Source organism: Lithobates pipiens, unplaced genomic scaffold, assembly GCF_037356315.1.
Source record: "Lithobates pipiens isolate NorthernLeopardFrog02 unplaced genomic scaffold, aLitPip1_a1.2 Scaffold_13, whole genome shotgun sequence".
Taxonomy (NCBI): Eukaryota; Metazoa; Chordata; class Amphibia; order Anura; family Ranidae; genus Lithobates; species Lithobates pipiens.
Genome location: NW_027507718.1, coordinates 535225918 through 535248944, shown reverse-complemented (window position 1 = coordinate 535248944; position 23027 = coordinate 535225918). Strand labels below are relative to the sequence as shown.

Genomic DNA, 23027 nt, shown 5'->3' with positions numbered 1-23027 from the left:
TATCACTTAAAGTGGAACTCCAGCCAAAGTTTTCTTGTTTCTTGGGTGGAGTGTGGAAAGGTAAGTGTCTGTGTAGAGAAGATCCCCGGTCTGCTGTCACAGAAATGATCGGGTGGGGGGGGTAGGTGTTTTACGAGAAGGCCTGACTCGCAAGTCTCCACTCTAATTCATCCCAAAGGTGTTCTATGGGGTTGAGGTCAGGACACCGTGCAGGCCAGTTAAGTTCTTCCACCCCAAACTCTCTCAATCCATGTCTTTATGGACCTTGCTTTGTGCACTGGTGAGCAGTCATGATGGAACAGGAAGGGGCCGTCCCCAAACTGTTCCCACAAAGTTGGGAGCATGAAAGTGTCCAAAATGTCTTGGTATGCTGACGCCTTAAGAGTTCCCTTCACTGGAACTAAGGGGCCAAACCCAACCCCTGAAAAGCAACCCCCACACCATAATCTCCCCTCCACTCCCACTCCATAATCCCCCCTCCATCCCCACACCATAATCCCCTTCCATCCTCCCCCCCCACACCATAATCCCCCCCCCCCCACACCATAATCTCCCCTCCAACCCCCACACCATAATCCCCTTCCATCCTCCCCCCCCACACCATAATCCCCTCTCCCCCCACTCCATAATCTCCCCTCCACCCCCCACACCATAATCCCCCCACACCATAATCTCCCCTCCACCCCCCACACCATAATCCCCCCTCTTCCCACTCCATAACCCCCCCTCCACCCGCACTCCATAACACCCCCCCCCCCGCCCAAATGATTTGGACCAGTGCACAAAGCAAGGTCCATGAAGACATGGATGAGTGAGTTTGGGGTGGAAGAACTTGACTGGCCTTCAACGTGTGGCCCTTTGGTGATGTCAGGGGTCCTCTAGTTCAAGAACTTTGACCACCACTGATATAGATGGTCCTCAGTATATACATCAAATCAGAGGTATGAACACCATAAGAGCTCATTGACAAAAATTATATCTTCTATCATGTGACCACAGTGAGCTGAGATCTAATTGGTTTTTGGGGTTCAGGTCACATGGTACATCCTTATTATTCTGTATAAAGTAACTTTTATATCAATGGAAGATCAAATCTAACTCTGTGTCTTCTTTTCTCTTATTCTCAGTTACCAAGGCCCTTCCAGGTAAGGAGCTTCATTATTAAATGCAGTTTTATGTTTCCATCTTTCTGTACTAAAAATGTCACCTAAAGTGGAACTCCAGCCAAAGTTTTCTGTCACAGTACTACTTACAGCGAACCCACAGGCAAGCAGGTGACACGGGATCCCCCAGGGCGTGGAATCTAAGAGCCAGCCGGTGTTCTGCCAGGGACCCTCTCATGAAGGTTTGGACTTAGCTGCGTGCTGACCCCAGGTCACGACCCCCGGGTTCACCCTGCTCGCTAGGGAAGTACCAGAAGACACTGTAGACAAGGATGGAAGGATGAAGCAAGGAAAGCCAGGTAGTGAGCCAAGGTCAGGGCGGGCTGCAGACAACGTAATCAGAACAAGCCGGGTCGGTACACAAAAGATCAGATCACGAGAAGACAGGTAAACAGGTTACACAGGGGAGCCTCAGAAACAAACTTTGCTCAAGCAACCAGTAGCAGGTTTGAAAGGGGTTTAAATAGAAAAGCACATGAGGGCTGGACAGGAAGTAGCAGGAAGGAATCATATATTAGGCAACAGTTGAAGGGCATCGTCACCCATAGCTGCAGAGTGCACAGAGCTGAACACCAGACAGTGGAACAACAGATGCCAGCCGACCCACTGCAATAAAGGTGAGACACAGATCAACTCCGCAGCTGATCTGTGACATTTTCTTGTTTCCTGGATGGACGGTGGAAAGGTGTCGGTGTGAAGAAGATCCCCGGTCTGCTGTCACAGGCCTTCTCGTCCAACATCAGTGCATGACCTCACAAATGTTGTCCTGGAAGAATGGTCAAACCTTCCCATAGACACCCTCCTAAACCTTGTGGACGGCCTTCCCAGAAGAGGTGAAGCTGTTATAGCTGCAAAGGGTTGGCCAACTCAATATTGAACCCTCCGGACTATAAGACTGGGGCATCATTAAAGGTTGTGTGCGTAAAGACGGGCATTCCAATACTTTTGACCACATAGTGTCTACATCTTCGTTCTTCCTCCAGCACATGCTTGCAGAACCCAACCGGATTACTGTGTAGAGATCTGACAGTCACTCAGTCAGATTAAGGGCAATGGCCCATTCCAGGCAGGAGCCCGAGGCCCCTTGGTTGTATAGCAAGAAATACAATGTCCAGCTTGTACTATTCCTCCTGTGGCTACTGCTCCCAGCACCACCTCTCCAGGCACTGCCAACCCACCTGGCTGCAGCTGCCCCTTTCACCAGCCCTCCAGGCTCTCTTCTCCCCACAGTCCCCCAGAGTGACTCTCACCTGCCCACCCGGCTGTCTCTCAGGAGATCTCCCAGAAGTATATGTACATGCGGCAGTCGGCAAGTGGTTAAAGGAGACAATTCATAAGAAACTTAAAAATTCTTTAGCAGTCTCCACTTACCTTTCCCGCCGCGGGGATTTCTGTGGTAAAACCAACAGACCCAATCTTCACCCCTTATGGAGGGATCCATTAAAAAAAAAAAAAAATGAAGGAACTGGGGCTCCCTTTTTTATCGGGGGATCCTGAACGCGTAATAGCACCCTGCCAGAAAAAAATTATGGCTGAAAAAAAAAAAAGCACTGGATCCCGGGGTCTAGCTCTCTAGAAAGAGAAGCGATACGGCTGAATTTCCAAAAAAAAAAAAAAAAATGCGTCCAAATTTTAGTTTGGAACGAAACAAATCGCACGTGTCTAGTGGGTGAGGGGCAAGTGGTTTAGGGCCGGTTCACACTGCAGGCGATGCGAGGCGACACCGACTTGCCTCGCCGCGACCTGCCGCGACCTCAGCGGCAACTTGCAGATGACTTCTGTATAGAAGTCAATGCAAGTCGCCCCGAGGTCGCCCGAAAGTAGTACAGGAACCTTTTTTCTGAGTCGGAGCGACTCGAGTCGCTCCTCTCAGAACGGTTCCATTGTACAGAACGGGGGCGACTTGCGGGAGCGAGGCGAGGCGAGTCGTGTTGCCTCGCATCGCCCGCAGTGTGAACCGGCCCTTAAGATAAATTATTCTAAACAAATGTGACGGAGGAAATGTTGTGTTTGTGTGTAAAGATGAATCCTGAGAATCAACTCCGTTCTAAATGATTTTCTCTTTGCAGATCCTCCCGAATATGACCCGTATTATGGTGATATTCCACCTGACAACAGTGAGTATCATATTGTAGACTCTCCTGTTCTATTTCTACACATTCCAGGTTTAGGTGGAAATATCTCCATGTAAATTAGGTGGGGCTCCCTCCATAACTGTCATGGCCTCTGTAATTCGATTGGTGTTCCTCATCATTCCATCCAATTAGATTCTCAGATCCCCAATACCTTCTCATTGTGTCCATGCCATGCCCCTGGAGAGGAGATCATTGTCCAGGGAGTAATGTGGGGGGATGGGAGCCTCCACCGCTCCACCTTCCATCCAGGTCTGAGCTGGGATTTATCCCGGAGTTATCTATAGAAAGGAGATCAGGAGGTCCCATTATATATCTCCACTAAACCCGCCCCCAGAGCGTACTGATCACATGACCCAACACCTCCAGTGAGTGAGAGCTTTGCTTCCAGTTCCTGCTCTTCTCTGAACGGGATTGGTTGCTACAAATGGCTGTAGACTTCTATTGACCTGATTGGTGGATGTGAACAGGAGCCGAGAGCTGCCCCTGCCCACTGGTATACACTATTTTATATTTATTAGGCTAAAAAAAGAAATCTATATTTTTTTGATTATATTTTTTTAGTTCTGAACATCGGGAAAGAAAATATATTGTATATATAAAGCATCATTCATTTCCTTTATACTGCAAAGTAAGGTTTTGTTGGAGGAATTCACCCCCCTCCCTTCTCACAGCTAATCTACATACACATCCCATAATACCCAAGGCAGACAGACGCAATAGAACAATGGAATACAGCCACACCCCAAATGACCCAGCACAGAGCACACCATAGTATGAGACTATATATATATATACAGTATCTGACAAAAGTAAGTACACCCCTCAGTGACATTTGTGTAAATATTTCCTTCTCTCCTTTCATGTGACAACACTGAAGAAATGACACTTGTCTACAATGTAAAGTAGTGAGTGTACAGCTTGTATAACAGTGTAAATTTCCTGTCCCCTCAAAATAACTCAACACACAGCCATTAATGTCTAAACCGCCGGCAACAAAAGTCAGAAAATCTCCAGATTGAGCCCAAAGTGTGAATATTTTGTGTGGCCGCCATTATTTTCCAGCACTGCCTTAACCCTCTTGGGCATGGAGGTCACCAGAGCTTCACAGGTCACCACTGGAGTCCTCTTCCCCTCCCCCATGATGACATCACGGAGCTGGTGGATGTTGGAGACCTTCCCCTCCTCCACCTTCCGTTTGAGGATGTCCCACAGATGACCAATAGGGTTTAGGTCTGGAGACATGCTTGGCCAGTCCATCACCTTTACCCTCAGCTTCTTTAGCAAGGCAGTGGTGGTGTTGGGGGTGTGTTTGGGGTGGTTATCATGTTGGAATACTGCCCTGCGGCCCAGTCTCTGAAGGGAGGGGATCATGCTCTGCTTCAGTATGTCACAGTACATGTTGGCATTCATGGTCCCCTCAATGATCTGTAGCCCCCCAATGCCGGCAGCACTCATGCAGCCCCAGACCATGACACCCCCACCACCATGCCTGACTGTAGACAAGACACACTTGTCTTTGTCCTCCTCACCTGGTTGCCCCCCCACACACGCCTGACACCATCTGACACCAAATACCTTTATCTTGGTCTCATCAGACCACAGGACATGGTTCCAGTAATCCATCTCCTTAGTCTGCTTGTCTTCAGCAAACTGTTTGTGGTCTTTCTTGTGCATCATCTTTAGAAGAGGCTTCCTTCTGGGACGACAGCCATGCAGACCAATTTGATGCAGTGTGCGGCGTATGGTCTGAGCACTGACAGGCTGACCCCCCACCCCTACAACCTCTGCAGCAATGCTGGCAGCACTCATACGTCTATTTCCCAAAGACAACCTCTGGATATGACGCTGATCACGTGACCTCAACTTCTTTGGTGGACCATGGCGAGGCCTGTTCTGAGGGGAACCTGTCCTGTTATACCGCTGTATGGTCTTGGCCACCGTGCTGCAGCTCAATTTCAGGGTCTTGGCAATCTTCTTATAGCCTAGGCCATCTTTATGTAGAGCAACAATTCTTATCTTCAGATCCTCAGAGAGTTCTTTGCCATGAGGTGCCATGTTGTACTTCCAGTGACCAGTATGAGAGAGTGAGAGTTATTGTGTTGAGTTATTTTGAGGGGATAGGAAATTTACGCTGTTATACAAGCTGTACACTCACTACTTTACATTGTAAACAAGTGTAATTTCTTCAGTGTTGTCACATGAAAAGATTTACAAAAATGTGAGGGGTGCACTAACTTTTGTGAGATACTGTGTATATATACATACACACACACGCACAACATTCCAGTGTGGTTGTACAGTGAGTCCGATTAGTATAGATCAGACTGGGGTTCTCGGTCACCCTGTGCCCCATTAGAGACACAAGGCGACTTAGACATAGGAGGTGCATGAGGAGCTGAAACAACCTCTCCAAGGGATTCTAGGTTCCACGGACCTCCACACCCAAAGTGACTCCCGTCACAGTAACACATTAGATGTTAACAATGATCGGATGTACGAGGGTCACTTTAAGACATTGATGGGCCCAGGGAAAATATTTTTTGGATGGGTCAAAAGCCTTTCATGAATTTGCAGTAAACCTTTAATGAGTGGGCCAAAAACCCTTTCATGAGTTGAACCCAAACATCTTCACCATCACCCCACAAAAATATAAATTCCCTCCGAAAGACAAAATTCTCCCCAAACGAAAATGTGATTATTGACTTTTTTATTTACCCTATTTTTGGTGTTTATAGAGCAGTTATTCTCCCCCTGTCTGCTCCTGAAGAACATGAAATATTATCCATGAAACGCGTAGATCTGTACAAATCCAATCCTATACCACCACTTGGCAAATCCTGAGAAAGTTATAGGTGGTATTGCCACCAAGGTGCTGTGTTGTCTGGTAATTAATGGCTGAATTTGGCAATTGGGGGTGTGTTTGGCCTTGTTTGATTTTAATGTGTCATGTGATTTACATGTAACTGATGGAACTATACAATCAAATATTTGTCATTTTATAACACATTGATGTGTGACTTGTGCCTCAAAAATCCAATTTTTTCCTTTTTTTTTGCTTGAGATGTTATGTTAGGGATGTGGCACTTTTATCTGAGCCCAGACATCACATACTTTATAGAATATTGGGGACGTTCTGTATCAGTAAATGCTCCAACATTCCGGATCCTCCTCATCCCGTCTAGTGGGAGCGCTAATATTTTTCCAGCCGGGTCCCTATTGTATTGTGTCTGTAAACTTTACTAGCTCCGGTGACCATCTCGCTACATGCATTTCTCTTCACCTTCCTCCCTTATAAAATTCATACTAGGCCCTTTGATTTGGGTATGGATTTTAAGGGGTTCCACACTCAAAATAACACAAAAATCACGAGGTCCCCCCCAAGAAAAATACATACCAGACCCTTAAACTGGGTGAAAAAAATATAAATTGTTTACAAAAACAAAGACGGTTTATGACAAGTCCTTTAATTAAAAAAAAAGTCCCACAATGTCAATCTACAACGTCCAGCAATGTAGATCCATCTCAATCATCATGCCAATCACTTGCCCAAAGAAAAAAATACCATCCAGTGAGACACGTCTCGATCATTCTCAAAAAAATATAAAGTCCCTCAAAATTTCCATACCAAACCCTTATCTGAGCATGCAGCCTGGCTCGCTAGAGAAGGTGGAGATGATCCCCCAGTAGGGATGAGCTTCGTGTTCGAGTCGAACGCACGTTCGACTCGAACATTGGCTGTTCGGCCGTTCGGCGAATTCCGAACGTTTGGGCCGTTCGCGTCAAAATTCGAGTGACGCGCGCGCGGACCACAATGCACTGCGTTGGCGCAGTGCATTGCTGCCCGATGATTGGCCAAGCATGCACTGTGACCCCGCATGCTTGGCCAATCGCAGCGCCGGCAGCGAGGAGAGCCATGATTGGCCACAGGCATCCTGCCTGTGGCCAATCATAGCTCAGGCTGTGTAGTGCACGCCCCACACTATATAAGGCCGCCTTTGAGGCGGCTTCGTGTAGTGTGTTACTTAGCATCTGAAGCAGTGGGTGTTCTGTGTACCTTCAACACAGTACACACCAATCGTTTTTGGCTGATTTCCTATCTTGCTGCTGTGTAGTGGTTGTTGTCTGTGCCCTGACTGCAGTATACACCACTATATTCACCTCACCTATATAGCTAGTGATCTAGCTTTAACCACTTAACAACTGCCCATTGCCGATTAACGGCTTCAGGGCGGTTGTTTAACTCAGAGAGGCCGTTAATTAACGGCCTCCCAGAATTCTGCTCTCGCGTGCCCCGAGGTGTGCGCACTCGAGAGCATCCGTGACCGCCGGGTCCATAGGACCCGGTGCATCACGGTAAACGGCCGCTCATAGCGGCCGTTTACCACGTGATTGCTCCGTCAAATGACGGAGTGATCACTTGGAAACAAACCGGCGTCATGTTATGACGCCTGTTCCTACCTCCCCTTTCTGTACCGATCGGTACAGCGGAGGGGAAAGAGATCGGTGTCAGCAGCGATGTGGGCTGCATCTGCAGTGCCCACATCGCTGCTCACCGAATTTAACCCCTCAATTCCCTGCCAATACTCTGCAATACCAGTGCATACTCTGCAGTACCCTGCCATTACTCTGCAGTACCCCGCCATTACTCTGCAGTACCCCGCCATTACTCTGCAGTGCAGTACCCCGCCATTACTCTGCAGTGCAGTACCCCGCCATTACTCTGCAGTGCAGTACCCTGCCATTACTCTGTAGTGCAGTACCCCGCCATTACTCTGCAGTACCCCGCCATTACTCTGCAGTGCAGTACCCCGCCATTACTCTGCAGTACCCCGCCATTACTCTGCAGTGCAGTACCCTGCCATTACTCTGCAGTGCAGTACCCTGCCATTACTCTGCAGTACCCCGCCATTACTCTGCAGTGCAGTACCCCGCCATTACTCTGCAGTACCCCGCCATTACTCTGCAGTGCAGTACCCCGCCATTACTCTGCAGTGCAGTACCCTGCCATTACTCTGTAGTACCCCGCCATTACTCTGCAGTGCAGTACCCCGCCATTACTCTGCAGTACCCCGCCATTACTCTGCAGTGCAGTACCCCGCCATTACTCTGCAGTGCAGTACCCCGCCATTACTCTGCAGTGCAGTACCCCGCCATTACTCTGCAGTGCAGTACCCCGCCATTACTCTGCAGTGCAGTACCCCGCCATTACTCTGCAGTGCAGTACCCCGCCATTACTCTGTGTGCCACACATGTGAGGTATCGCCGAGAATGTTAGAGCGAGAGCAATAATTCTAGTCCTAGACCTCCTCTGCAACTCAAAACATGTAACCAGTAAAAAAAATATTTAAAGCGTCGCCTATGGGGATTTTTTAAGTAGCGACGTTTGGCGCCATTCCACGGGCATGTGCAATTTTGAAGAGTGACATGTTTGATATCTATTTACTCAGCATAACTTCATCTTTCACTTTATGCAAACATTGGGCTAACAAGTGGTTAATAATAGAGCTTGCAGTCAGTAGTGTTAGGAGATAGTGCGTGCTGTCTGCGTGCTCTGTACCCAGTACATACCGCTATAATATAGGGCAGGCCCCTACTTTCAAACATCCAACTTACAAACATCTCCTACTTGCAAACGGAAGGAGACAACAGCAAGTGAGATGAAAAAAGATGGACGACAAAACAAATTATACAGGGGTGATAACCCTTCCCTATGTTTTCCAAAAAGCTTAAAGATAGTTTTTTTGACTGGAGCTACACTTTAAAAATGTACCGGTTGAAAATGACAAACAGATTCAACTTAACACAACAAACCTACACAGTCCCTGTCTTGTTTGCACCGCCTGTATACTGCTGTTCTGAGTATATAGGGCCTGGGGGCCACACGCATTTCCTTTTTTTAATATGGGTACGGGGTTCCCCTTAATATGCGTACAAGACCCAAATAGGCTGGTAATGGGCAGGGAGGGCTACCCATGCCATGTTTCTCAATGATTTTCAACCATATTACAGGAACCAGATATAACATTAAAACCGCAAGCAGTTTTAAATGGTGTTATTTCCGTTAAATGTCATTTTGTGCAGGGACTGTTCTAAACACGGGAAACACGTGGCACTTCACAGGCATACTATAGACACCCCCCAGGCACCATATTTAAAGGAATACTTCACTTTTTTTTTTCACTTTAATCGTCATTAAAATCAGTGCTCCCGCCAAAACGGTAGTTTTTAAAACTTTTTTTTGCAGTGACCCATGTCCCCTGGGGCAGGAGGCAGGTCGCCAAACCCTTTTTAGCACACTATCTTGCATATTAGCCGTTAAAATGAACACTTTCCAATTCGAACGTTCGAGTCCCATAGACTTCAATGGGGTTCTAACGTTCGTACCGAACGCGGGGGTCGTTCGCAAGTTCTGGTGCGAACCGAACCGGGGGGTGTTCGGCTCATCCCTATCCCCCAGGCAGAGCACCTTCTCCCCATGTGGATGAAGTAAAAGGCTTCTTCCCCATAACCTTGACCTGGTGGTTGTGGGGGTCTGGGAATCTTGAAGCTACCTTTAACAATAAGGGTCATCCAGATACTGCCCCCCCCCCCCCCCATGTGAATAAGTTATGGGGTACATAGTAAACATTCATTCACAAAAAATTGTAAAGGGAAAACAAAAGCACAGGGACAGTTTTGGACAAGGCCTTTATTAAAGAAAAGACAAGTTGCACGGTGTAGATCCATGATGCCCAGCACCCTCTGTAAGAAAATTCCCAAAACTCCATGGCGCCACTCGCCGAATGCCAGCTCCAAAAGATGTCATCAGCAATATGAAGGCAAGAACGGAGATAGTATTGACATAACTACCTCAATATGCCCATGTGACCATATTTAGGCAATGGTATCACCCCTCTGATCATTGCCTATGTATTTATGAGATGAGGGATAACCGGCCATGAAAATGAATAAGCCATGTGATGTCAGTGGTTGGTAGGGATGGGGTGGGTACAAGCACCGGCTGCTTCCTTAGCAACCAGAAGCTGTCACATTGGTCCATGTCAGACACCCTAAGTAATTGCCACTGAACCCACCCCCCAGTCCCATTGTGGTAAACAATGCAGTTAAAGGACTGTGCCGAGTCAGCAAGATAAACTGACCAACCCACAGGTTTGTTCTCCATGTTTGTGTTGTCCAATCACACTCTAGAGCTGCTTTTCTTACCCTGGAATATTATTATTCTGCTTCTGAAGGACAACAAAGCAGTTTTCTTATCAGATGTTAAAGGCCTCCTAGTTCAAGAACTTTGACCACCACTGATATAGATGGTCCTCAGATTATACATCAAATCAGAGGTATGAACACCATAAGAGCTCATTAACAAAAATCATATCTTCTATCATGTGACCACAGTGATCTGATTGGTTACTGCGGCTCAGATCACATGGTATAACCTTGGCCTAGTGGTTGTGTGGGTCTGGGAGCGGGTCTGATTGGTTGCTGATTGGTTGTTGAGGCTCAGATCACATGGTACATCCTCATTATTCTATATAAAATAACTTTTATATCAATGGAAGATCAAACCTAACTCTGTATCTTCTCTTCTCTTATTTTCAGTGACCATGATCTATAGAGGTAAGGAGCTTCATTATTAAATGTCTTTTTATGTTTCCATCATTCTGTCATCAAAATGTCTTCCATCATCCTCCAGTACAGCTCTGTGATCTCTCTTCCATCATCCTCCAGTACAGCTCTGTGATCTCTCTTCCATCATCCTCCAGTACAGCTCTGTGATCTCTCTTCCATCACCCTCCAGTACAGCTCTGTGATCTCTCTTCCATCACCCTCCAGTATAGCTCTGTGATCTCTCTTCTATCATCCTCCAGTACAGCTCTGTGATCTCTCTTCCATCACCCTCCAGTACAGCTCTGAGATCTCTTCCATCATCCTCCAGTATAGCTCTGTGATCTCTTCTCCATCATCCTCCAGTACAGCTCTGTGATCTCTCTTCCATCATCCTCCAGTACAGCTCTGTGATCTCTCCTCCATCATCCTCCAGTACAGCTCTGTGATCTCTCTTCTATCATCCTCCATTACAGCTCTGTGATCTCTTCCATCATCCTCCAGTACAGCTCTGTGATCTTTCTTCTATCATCTTCCAGTACAGCTCTGTGATCTCTTCTATCATCTTCCAGTACAGCTCTGTGATCTCTTCTATCATCTTCCAGTACAGCTCTGTGATCTCTCTTCTATCATCCTCCAGTACAGCTCTGTGATCTCTCTTCTATCATCCTCCATTACAGCTCTGTGATCTCTCTTCCATCATCCTCCAGTACAGCTCTGTGATCTCTTCTATCATCTTCCAGTACAGCTCTGTGATCTCTCTTCTATCATCCTCCAGTACAGCTCTGTGATCTCTTCTATCATCCTCCAGTACAGCTCTGTGATCTCTTCTATCATCTTCCAGTACAGCTCTGTGATCTCTCTTCTATCATCCTCCAGTACAGCTCTGTGATCTCTTCTATCATCCTCCAGTACAGCTCTGTGATCTCTCTTCTATCATCCTCCAGTACAGCTCTGTGATCTCTCTTCCATCATCCTCCAGTACAGCTCTGTGATCTCTCTTCCATCATCCTCCAGTACAGCTCTGTGATCTCTCACCCATCATCCTCCAGTACAGTTCTGTGATCTCTTCCATCATCCTCCAGTACAGCTCTGTGATCTCTCTTCTATCATCCTCTAGTACAGCTCTGTGATCTCTCTTCTATCATCCTCCAGTACAGTTCTGTGATCTCTTCCATCATCCTCCAGTACAGTTCTGTGATCTCTTCCATCATCCTCCAGTACAGCTCTGTGATCTCTATTCTATCATCCTCCAGTACATCTATGTGATCTCTCTTCCATCATCCTCCAGTACAGCTCTGTGATCTCTTTTCCATCATCCTCCATTACAGCTCTGTGATCTCTCTTCTATCATCCTCCAGTACAGCTCTGTGATCTCTCTTCCATCATCCTCCAGTACAGCTCTGTGATCTCTCTTCCATCATCCTCCAGTACAGCTCTGTGATCTCTCACCCATCATCCTCCAGTACAGTTCTGTGATCTCTTCCATCATCCTCCAGTACAGCTCTGTGATCTCTCTTCTATCATCCTCCAGTACAGCTCTGTAATCTCTCTTCTATCATCCTCCAGTACAGCTCTGTGATCTCTCTCCCATCATCCTCCAGTACAGCTCTGTGATCTCTCTTCCATCATCCTCCAGTACAGCTCTGTGACCTCTTCCATCATCCTCCAATACAGCTCTGTGATCTATCTTCCATCCTCCAGTACAGCTCTGTGATCTCTCCTCCATCATCCACCAGTACAACTCTGTAATCTCTCTTCCATCATCCTCCAGTACAGCTCTGTGATCTCTCTTCCATCATCCTCCAGTACAGCTCTGTGATCTCTCTTCCATCATCCTCCATTACAGCTCTGTGATCTCTCTTCTATCATCCTCCAGTACAGCTCTGTGATCTCTCTTCCATCATCCTCCATTACAGCTCTGTGATCTCTCTTCCATCATCCTCCAGTACAGCTCTGTGATCTCTCTTCCATCATCCTCCATTACAGCTCTGTGATCTCTCTTCTATCATCCTCTAGTACAGCTCTGTGATCTCTTCTATCATATTCCAGTACAGCTCTGTGATCTCTTCCATCATCCTCCATTACAGCTCTGTGATCTCTCTTCTATCATCCTCTAGTACAGCTCTGTGATCTCTTCTATCATCCTCCAGTACAGCTCTGTGATCTCTTCTATCATCCTCCAGTACAGCTCTGTGATCTCTCTTCTATCATCCTCCAGTACAGCTCTGTGATCTCTTCTATCATTCTCCAGTGCAGCTCTGTGATCTCTTCCATCATCCTCCAGTACAGCTCTGTGAGCTCTCTTCCATCATCCTCCAGTACAGCTCTGTGATCTCTCTTCTATCATCCTCCAGTACAGCTCTGGGATCTCTTCCATCATCCTCCAGTACAGCTCTGTGATCTCTCTTCCATCATCCTCCAGTACAGCTCTGTGATCTCTCTTCCATCATCCTCCAGTATTTACATAATGCATTCTCACATCAGTCAGTTCCCTTATGTAGCTTACCACCTAAGGCTCTTCTTTTACCAGCACATGCTATTTCCAGAGCAGAAGTGCTAACCACCACGTCTCTATGATGCTTCCCTGTGATATACACTGACATCCATCACCACATACTACACAATATATACAATGTGAGATCTGTAGAAAGTTTCCAGACACAGCGAGAATGTTCTGTTATGTTATTTCCTGTCCATGTGTTGTATTTTTTTGAAGAACCTCACATAAAATGTTCTCACTGATTTCTGGTTTTGATTTATGTTCTTGTAGATGATCCCGGGGTCAGTTACACATTACAGGAGGCAAAGTCCCTCGGGATTGTGGGTAAATACCTTATTATATTATTGTATGATGAATATGTATCCAATCAGCCTTCATTAAACTCGCCTCACATATCAGGGCAAGGAGGTGGAGGCATCTCATGGGCTTGTATTAACCTTTGTACTTTGGAGGGCACAACATCTGTTCTCTGTTATACATTCATATATACATACATTCTGTTCTAGTAGGACGGACACTGGGGAAACCAAAGGCACAGCTGGGCCTGGTGCCTATGACCCTACAGGCCCTACACCAACTGAGTAAGCCCAGGTTGACCAAATGTCCTCAGGAGCTTGGACTTCTTTGTCCAAATTTGCTGGATCAGCATAATGAAGTTTTTCTTCACACTCTTCTGTGATCATCAATAAACATCTGCTGGTGATGTCATACTGGACTCTCAGGAACGGACATCTGTTGGGGCACTTTATTGCCCTGGCAGCTGTCCAAGAGCCATCCCAGTCCCTTATCCAAGCATACAGTTCAACAGGCCAGATAAATGGGGGGGGGCTTGCCGCTCCCTCCTGGACCATACCAGGCCAAATGCTTTGTTGCACAGGGGGGGGGGGGGGGCGAGCCGCTCCCTCCTGGACCATACCAGGCCAAATTCTTTGTGTCATGGGGGGCTCCTGCCGAAGCACCTTGTCCCTATGTTGACAGGAACAAGGGCCTCTTCCCCGCAACCCTGACTCTGCGGTTGTGGCGATCGGCGAGCCTTCAATGGCCCCCTATGTGAATGAGTATGGGGCCCCACTGGGGCACCCCACCCCCATGCTTACCTATCATCTGACTAAAGAGACTAACCCAATGACAGGTAGACATGGAAGTGGGGTCATCCGGTGACATCACCGGGTAACCCCATTCCCATGTTTCCCTGTCATTCCTCTGTGTCCCTGGACAGGACCTATCGTGTCCAGCAGGAGGTAGGTTCTTTTTTTTGTGTGGGTGGGCATTTTTTTGTATTTTGTCAAATAAAGGTCTTGTCAAAATCTGTGTGTATGTGACCACCTTTTTGGTGAATGAGTAGGGCTACATTGTAGCCCTACTCATTTCTCATGAGGGGGCCAGGATCTGGGGGTCCCCCTTGGTAAACCCCCTGCCCGCAGACCTCCACAGCCACCGGGCCAGGGGGTTGTGGGGAAGAGGCCCTTGTCCCCATCAACGTGAGGACAAGGTGCTTTGGGGGGTGTTGAGGGCATGTGGCCCGGTACGGTTTAGGAGAGGGGGAGCTCGCTCATCTCCCCTTTTTCTGGCCCATTGGGCTGCATGTTTGAATAAAGGTCTGATATTGATTTCGGGGTGGATCCTACTCCATTTTTTAAAAATATTTTTGCCATATCGTTTCCCTTAAAACCTATACCAGATCCAAAGTGCCTAGTACGAATTGGGGGGACCCCCAAGCTGTTTTTTTTTTAACTGCCCCGTTGTTTGCTTACATTCTGCTGTCAGCGGGGAATCCAGAGTCATGGTCGTTAAGGATGCCAGCGGCCGCCCACTCCTTAGCCACGGCTATTATTCAAATGATTTCAGATCATTTACCTCGTTCCAATGCTTCAAACATCCAAATGAAACAAATATATTTTGTTATTTTTTCATTATCTATCGGGATTCATTGAAATTTGTTACTATTAGGCCGCGTACACACGGGCGGACTGTTCGCCCAACTTTGTTTGTCAAACAGTTTCGGCAAACAGTCCGCTCAAAATTAGCATGAACGGACATGGCCACACACGGCACTTTTTGAGCAGACTGTTTCAGCGAACTGTTTGCCAAACAGTTCGCTCAACTTTTGAAATGAACGGACTCGCCCACGTAAGGCGGAGGCAAATCCGCCCATTTCGAGCGCGTGTACAGGTAGGCGGGGCCCGCGAAGGAGACGTCGCGGGCTCCGCCGCCTGGAATGGACTTAAAGGGGAACCCAAACACCGAAAAAAATCGGCGTGGGGTCCCCCCAAAGTCCACAACAGACCCTTGTCCGAGCACGCTACCCGGCCGGCCAGGAAAGGGGGGGCGAGCGAGCGCGCCCCCCCTCCTGAGCCGTACCAGGCCGCGTGCCCTCAACATGGGGGGGTGCCTTGGGGAAGGGGGGGCCACGCGGCCCCCCCACCCCAAAGCACCTTGTCCCCATGTTGATGAGGACAAGGGCCTCTTCCCGACAACCCTGGCCGTTGGTTGTCGGGGTCTGTGGGCGGGGGGCTTATCGGAATCCGGGAGCCCCCTTTAAGAAGGGGGCCCACGGATACCGGCCCCCCACCCTATGTGAATGAGTATGGGGTACAATGTACCCCTACCCATTCACCTGTGAAATAAAGTACAAAAAAAACACAACACAGAGAAAAAATATTTTATTGCACAGCTCCGGGGGTCTTCCGTCTTCGGGGGTCTTCTCGCCGGACTCCTCCGCTATCTTCGTGTAGCTCTTTTACTAGCGGAGGAGCCCGGCTTTCTCCCTCCCCGCCGCCGGCCTCTTCTCCCGACTTCGGGGGTCTTGTCCCCCTCTTCGGTTCTTCTGCCGGGCCACCGCGCCTTCTTGTAGCTCTTTTGCAGGCGGTGGCCCGGTCTTCTGTCGCCGCTGCCTTCCGTTCTTCTGTCGCCGCCTTCGGTTCTTCTGCCGGGCCTGTTCTTCTTCTTCTTCCCCAGGAGATGTTGACACGTCGCTCTCTCCGGCCGGAATGCCAGAGCCGCGCTGTGCGGTCACTTATATAGTGACAATGGGGCGGTGTCACATGGTATATGTCACATGGGTTGGTCACATGGGTTGATGTCTCATGGGGACTATGACATCGTAAGGGGGCGGGGTCACCATGTGACCAACCCATGTGACATATACCATGTGACACCGCTCCCATTGTCACTATATAAGTGACCGCACAGCGCGGCTCTGGCATTCCGGCCGGAGAGAGCGACGTGTCAACATCTCCTGGGGAAGAAGAAGAAGAACAAGAAGAAGAAGAAGAACGGAAGGCGGCGACAGCGACAGCGGCGACAGAAGACCGGGCCACCGCCTGTAAAAGAGCTACAAGAAGGCGCGGTGGCCCGGCAGAAGAACCGAAGAGGGGGACAAGACCCCCGAAGTCGGGAGAAGAGGCCGGCGGCGGGGAGGGAGAAAGCCGGGCTCCACCGCTAGTAAAAGAGCTACACGAAGATAGCGGAGGAGTCCGGCGAGAAGACCCCCGAAGACGGAAGACCCCCGGAGCTGTGCAATAAAATATTTTTTCTCTGTGTTGTGTTTTTTTTTGTACTTTATTTCACAGGTGAATGGGTAGGGGTACATTGTACCCCATACTCATTCACATAGGGTGGGGGGCCGGTATCCAGGGGCCCCCTTCTTAAAGGGGGCTCCCGGATTCCGATAAGCCCCCCGCCCGCAGACCCCGACAACCAACGGCCAGGGTTGTCGGGAAGAGGCCCTTGTCCTCATCAACATGGGGACAAGGTGCTTTGGGGTGGGGGGGCCGCGCGGCCCCCCCTTCCCCAAGGCACCCCCCCATGTTGAGGGCACGCGGCCTGGTACGGCTCAGGAGGGGGGGCGCGCTCGCTCGCCCCCCTTTCCTGGCCAGCCGGGTAGCGTGCTCGGACAAGGGTCTGTTGTGGACTTTGGGGGAACCCCCACGCCGATTTTTTTCGGCGTTGGGGTTCCCCTTTAAGCCCATTCCAGGCGGCGGAGCCCGCGACGCCTACCTTCACACGCGCTCGAAATGAGCAGACTTTCCTCCGAGCGGGAACAGTTTGCTCATTTCGAAAGTAGCCTACACACGGGCGGACTGTTCGCTCAAACACAGTTTCAGCGGACAGTTTTTCGGAATTTCCGAAAGACTTTGTCCGTCAAACTGTCCGCTGAAACTGTCCGCTGAAAGCCCACACACGAGCGGACTGTCCGCCCAAACACTGTTCAGCGGACAAGGTTGGGCGAACAGTCCGCCCGTGTGTACGCGGCCTTAGAATTAGAAAATTCAGATACGTCAGAATCTCCGTATAATGAAACATTTCATCTGGACTTCCATTCGGAGCAAAAGGAACCGCACATGTCTAAGATTCAGCCCAGCAGCCAATAAGCAGCTTAATCTGGCCATAGACTGATTGAAGTTTGATTGGTTGGGTGATGAGTGTGTGGCCGCCCCTGTTTGATTGACTTCTGCAGAATGGAGAAGTTGGAAAACTATTTTCATTCAATGGCTGTAGCCACCGATCAGTGTATTCTGACAGCAGCGGGGAGCCAGCGGGGAGGGGGGACTTCTCTATCCACTTTTCTGTGCCCACTGGGCGGAAAGGAACTCACAGAGTATGGCTGTCACACTTACCCCTAACGCAGGTGGTCAGGTATAGCTGGCTTCTGTGTTCTTCACCTACAGCGTCCTTTCCCATAAGGCAAGGAGGCCTACTGGTATTCTGTTGCCCCCAGGACTTATACACAATGCTATAGTGCCTGGCCACCCCGCTGGGGCAGGGGTGAACTGAGCACAGAAAAAGACAGGTACTTGCGGTTGGTAGACAGGCAGAGTGGTTGAATGACAGTCCAGATAACAGCCCGGCAAGGTTCAGAGTAGTCAGGGTCCAATATGTAGTCAAAAGGCAGGCAGCGTTCAGAGAATAGTCGATATGTGATCCGAGGTCATAAACAGGGGAATCCAAACAACAGAGCAGACAAAGAGGGAGCTTGGAGCACGTGTTACACAGGATGTCACAAGCAAGAGACTGCAGGCTTGGCTGGCTTAAATCAGGTTCGGTCTCCACCCAGAGATTGGCTACATCAATCACCTTGCAGGTGGATAGGGAAATGCTTCATAGCCAAAACCAGGATACTGGATCCAGCAGCTATGACGGGGCAGGAGCGCTACAAGATCCTGACAATGGCCAGCTTAAGTGTCATAATGGGACTCAAGGTATGAAGATTCATACCAGGAGTCAATATGCAGCTTAGCGTAATATTGAACCCACACATACATAGCATCACCCCAATATCCACTACCGAGTTTAGTGTAATAATGAACCCCCAAATACATAGCATCACCCCAATATCCAACACCTAGCTCTGTGTAATACCAAACCCCCACATACATAGCATCACCCCAATATCCAATACCTAGCTTAGTGTAATACTGAACCCCCAGATACATAGCATCACCCCAATATCCACTACCTAGCTTAGTGTAATACTGAACCCCCAGATACATAGCATCACCCCAATATCCAACACCTAGCTATGTGTAATACCAAACCCCCACATACATAGCATCACCCCAATATCCAATACCTAGCTTAGTGTAATACTGAACCCCCGGATACATAGCATCACCCCAACATCCAATACCTAGCTTAGTGTAATACTGAACCCCCACATACATAGCATCACCCCAACATCCAATACCTAGCTTAGTGTAATACTGAAGCCCCACATACATAGCATCACCCCAATATCCAACACCTAGCTCGGTGTAATACCAAACCCCCACATACATAGCATCACCCCAATATCCAATACCTAGCTTAGTGTAATACTGAACCCCCGGATACATAGCATCACCCCAATATCCAATACCTAGCTTAGTGTAATACTGAACCCCCGGATACATAGCATCACCCCAACATCCAATACCTAGCTTAGTGTAATACTGAACCCCCAGATACATAGCATCACCCCAACATCCAATACCTAGCTTAGTGTAATACTGAACCCCCACATACATAGCATCACCCCAACATCCAATACCTAGCTTAGTATAACACTGAACCCCCAGATACATAGCATCACCCCAATATCCAATACCTAGCTTAGTGCAATACTGAACCCCCAAACAACAGAGCAGACAAAGAGGGAGCTTGGAGCACGTGTTACACAGGCTGTCACAAGCAAGAGACTGCAGGCTTGGCTGGCTTAAATCAGGTTTGGTCTCCACCCAGAGATTGGCTACATCAATCACCTTGCAGGTGGACAGGGAAATGCATCATAGCCAAAACCAGGATACTGGATCCAGCAGCTATGATGGGGCAGGAGTGCTACAAGATCCTGACAATGGCCAGCTTAAGTGTCATAATTGGACTCAAGGTATGAAGATTCATGCCAGGAGTCAATATGCAGCTTAGCGTAATACTGAACCCCCAGATACATAGCATCACCCCAATATCCAATACCTAGCTTAGTGTAATACTGAACCCCCGGATACATAGCATCACCCCAACATCCAATACCTAGCTTAGTGTAATACTGAACCCCCAGATACACTGAGCTAGGTATTGGATATTGGGATGATGCTATGTATCTGGGGGTTCAGGCAGGGACCTCGGGCCCCTTGGTCGTTTAGCAAAAAGTCCAGTGTCCAGCTTTCATCACACCTGTGGCTATTGATTTCAGCACCACCTCTTAAGGCGCTGCCAGCCCTCCTGGCTGCAGCAGCCCCTTTCACTAGCCCTCCTGGCTAACTTCTCCCCAGTCCTCCAGACTGACTCTCAGGAGATCATCCATAAGTGCTGACCTGTTCCTTCTGTCCTCTCCTTGCTCCCGTGCCTCCAGGAAGGGTATCCTCTGTGTGTTTTAGGGGGAATATTCCAGCACCCGAGCCCAGGCCTGAGGTCACCCCCCCCCCAGACTAGGGGGCACCTTCAAGGACCACTGACAGCCTCCTCAGCACTCCAATCCCAATCTTCCACCTGCCTGCCCTTTGCTGGCATGACTCATGCTTATTTATGAGGTAGCTTGCCCCCTTCCAGTCCTCTTGGGATTGGCTGAGGACCTCGCAAATACGCCAAACAGCTCCATCTAGTCTTTACCCACTATGTCCAGAGCATTCTCTAATGTTCCAGAGAACAGGGGGGGCACCAAAGAAGCTGCTTGCCGAGTCATCCAGCCTCCCTGAGTCACTCAACCCTGACCCAGATTCACATCCAAGTCTGGCTCTCAGCCAAGCCAATTTTCCTACACTAACAACCTATTTACATCTAGCACACTAGAGGGTACTACACTAATAACAGCACTTAATACAACTTATTACCTAATGGACCCTCCCGGCACGGAGGGACTTTGATTGTTTTCCCTCTCTACCTACAACTATGGGCTGCTTCCCCAGCCCCAAATTTTAGCCTTTTGTTTCCAAAGCAAGACTGTGCCACTGCCACAAGGTTTGTTTAGGTATTACCCACATGGATACGGCAAGACAGAAAAAAAAAGTCCTTACGATACTGAGGGAAATATCCCACTTCTGACACCAGGAAATCTGTTAGGTACGATAACCAACTATCGAGTCTATCTGTCCATCCATCCTGGTGTTGGTTCCATCCAGGGCCGTCTTTAAGGCAGGGAAAAAGGGGCAGCTGTCCTGGGCCCTGTCATTGTTGTGGGGCCCAAAGCAGCTGCCTCATACTTGCCAACTATCCCAGTTTACATTCCCTTGTCCCTTGAGGTTTTAGTCCTGTGCTGTGTCCTGATATCTCAGTGTGAAATGCTGCTACTAATGCTGCTCAGCTCTGCCCTATTGTGTACGGATGACTCACCTGCAGACTCTGTGTTTACATGTAAATAACCGGCATTCATATGTAAATAGCTGAGGCCAGCGGCATTGATTTGTAAATAAAGGTGGCATTCATATATATTATGCCCCCTGCTGTGAGGAGAAGATATGCTGTAACCTAAAGCAACCAGTGAGCAGTATTACTGTACAGTAATCTCTAGCAACCAATCAACAAGCAGAAATCATGTGCTGTAACCTCTAGCAACTAATCAGTGAGCCTTAATGTGTGTTGTAACCTCTAGCAACCAGTCAGTAAGCAGTAATGATATGCTGTAACCTCTGGCAATTGCAATCGCTGTCTGATCTAGCTGCTATTTATTGTATGTCTCAGAGAAGGTGGAGAGCGAAATTGCATGGGGGGGGAGGGGGGCTCCAAGAAAATTTTTGCCCAGGGCCCAATTAATATTAAAGACGGCCCTGGTTCCATCGAGCGCTCTGGAATAAAGATCTCACAGCACCAGGGTATCGATCGATATTCACAATTTTACTGAGTGGAGGATGACTTTACAAAGAGAGGAGAGGGGCGGTAACTGGAGTAAAACCAATCACAAGAAAACATCACATTATTGCCTTCAAACCAAAAGAGGAAGAACGCCGTGGTTATATGTTGAACAGACAACATTAGAAAATTAGGAAGTTCAGTTTTCTTACTTATTGCAAAAAAAACAAAAAACAGTTAAGACATTAAGGCAAGGCGTAGCTCACATCCTGACTCCATGATTGTGGGTAGCTAAGCAGGAAATAAAAGCTATACAAATTTACTTGTACAAAAGCAACTTATACAAACCATTGTTAAAGAAGTACTCCAACACCTACCAGCATATCTTTTGAATCTGGGAGGAAACCCACACAAGCACAGGGAGAACATGAAAACTCCATGCAGACAGTGTCAATTCAAACCAAGGTCCCCAGTGCTGCAAGGCAGAAGTTCTAACCACCAAGTCTCTATGATGCTTCCTGTGATATACACTGAAATCCATCACCACATACTACACAATATATACAATGTGCAATGACTGTGGTATGTTTCCAGACACACCGAGAATGTTCTGCTTATTTCCTGACCGTGTGTTGTATTGTATCTGAAGAACTACACATACAAGGTTCTCACTGAATTCTGGTTTTCTATTATGTTCTTGTAGCAGAAGATGGGCTCATACAGACATCAGATATGATCAACTTCATGGAGATCTCAGGTAAAGACATCATTATTCTGTTTATTATATTATTTTATGATGAATATCCAATCGGCCATTGTTAAACTCATCTCACATAGCAGGAAAAGGAGGTGGAGGCATCTGACGGGCTTTCCAGTCTATAATGTGATCTTGGACTTGTATAAACCTTTATAGATTGGAGGACACAATGTCTGGTCTCTGGTGTACATTGTGCTCTAGGAGGACGGACACTGGGGAAAACCCAATGCAAAGCTGGTCCTGGTGCCTATAACCCGGCACATACTGGGTAAGCACAGGTCGCCCAAATGTTTTTAAGAGGTTGGACACTGGGGAAAACCAAAGGCACGGCTGGTCCTGGTGCCTATAACCCGGGCACATAGTGGGTAAGCCCAGGTTGACCGAATGTTCTCAGGACTGGTTGGACTTCTTCGTCCAAATTTGCTGGATCAGCACAATGAAGTTAAAGGTTTCTTCACATTCTTCTATGATCAGCGATAAACATCTGCTGGTGGTGCAATACTGGACTGTCAGGAATGGGCAGCTACTGGAGCCCTTTATTACTCTGGCAGATGTCCATTCCCAGTTGAGGTAGGGAGCTGTGTGGTGCGCCACATCACATGGAT

At 48.2% G+C, this 23027-nt stretch overlaps 1 protein-coding gene across 1 annotated transcript in view; it reads left to right on the top strand.

Moving 5' to 3' along the window:
* Positions 1-1130: 1130 nt before the first annotated feature.
* The window catches only part of LOC143975723 (proteinase-activated receptor 1-like), a 38341-nt gene continuing 16444 nt past the window's right edge, over positions 1131-23027 (top strand). The window contains exons 1-5 of the mRNA XM_077478225.1: positions 1131-1145; positions 3233-3280; positions 10895-10912; positions 13674-13727; positions 22369-22422. Of these exons, the coding sequence (XP_077334351.1) occupies position 3280; positions 10895-10912; positions 13674-13727; positions 22369-22422 (127 nt within the window). The 5' untranslated portion in view covers positions 1131-1145; positions 3233-3279. The remainder of the gene's footprint in view (positions 1146-3232; positions 3281-10894; positions 10913-13673; positions 13728-22368; positions 22423-23027) is intronic.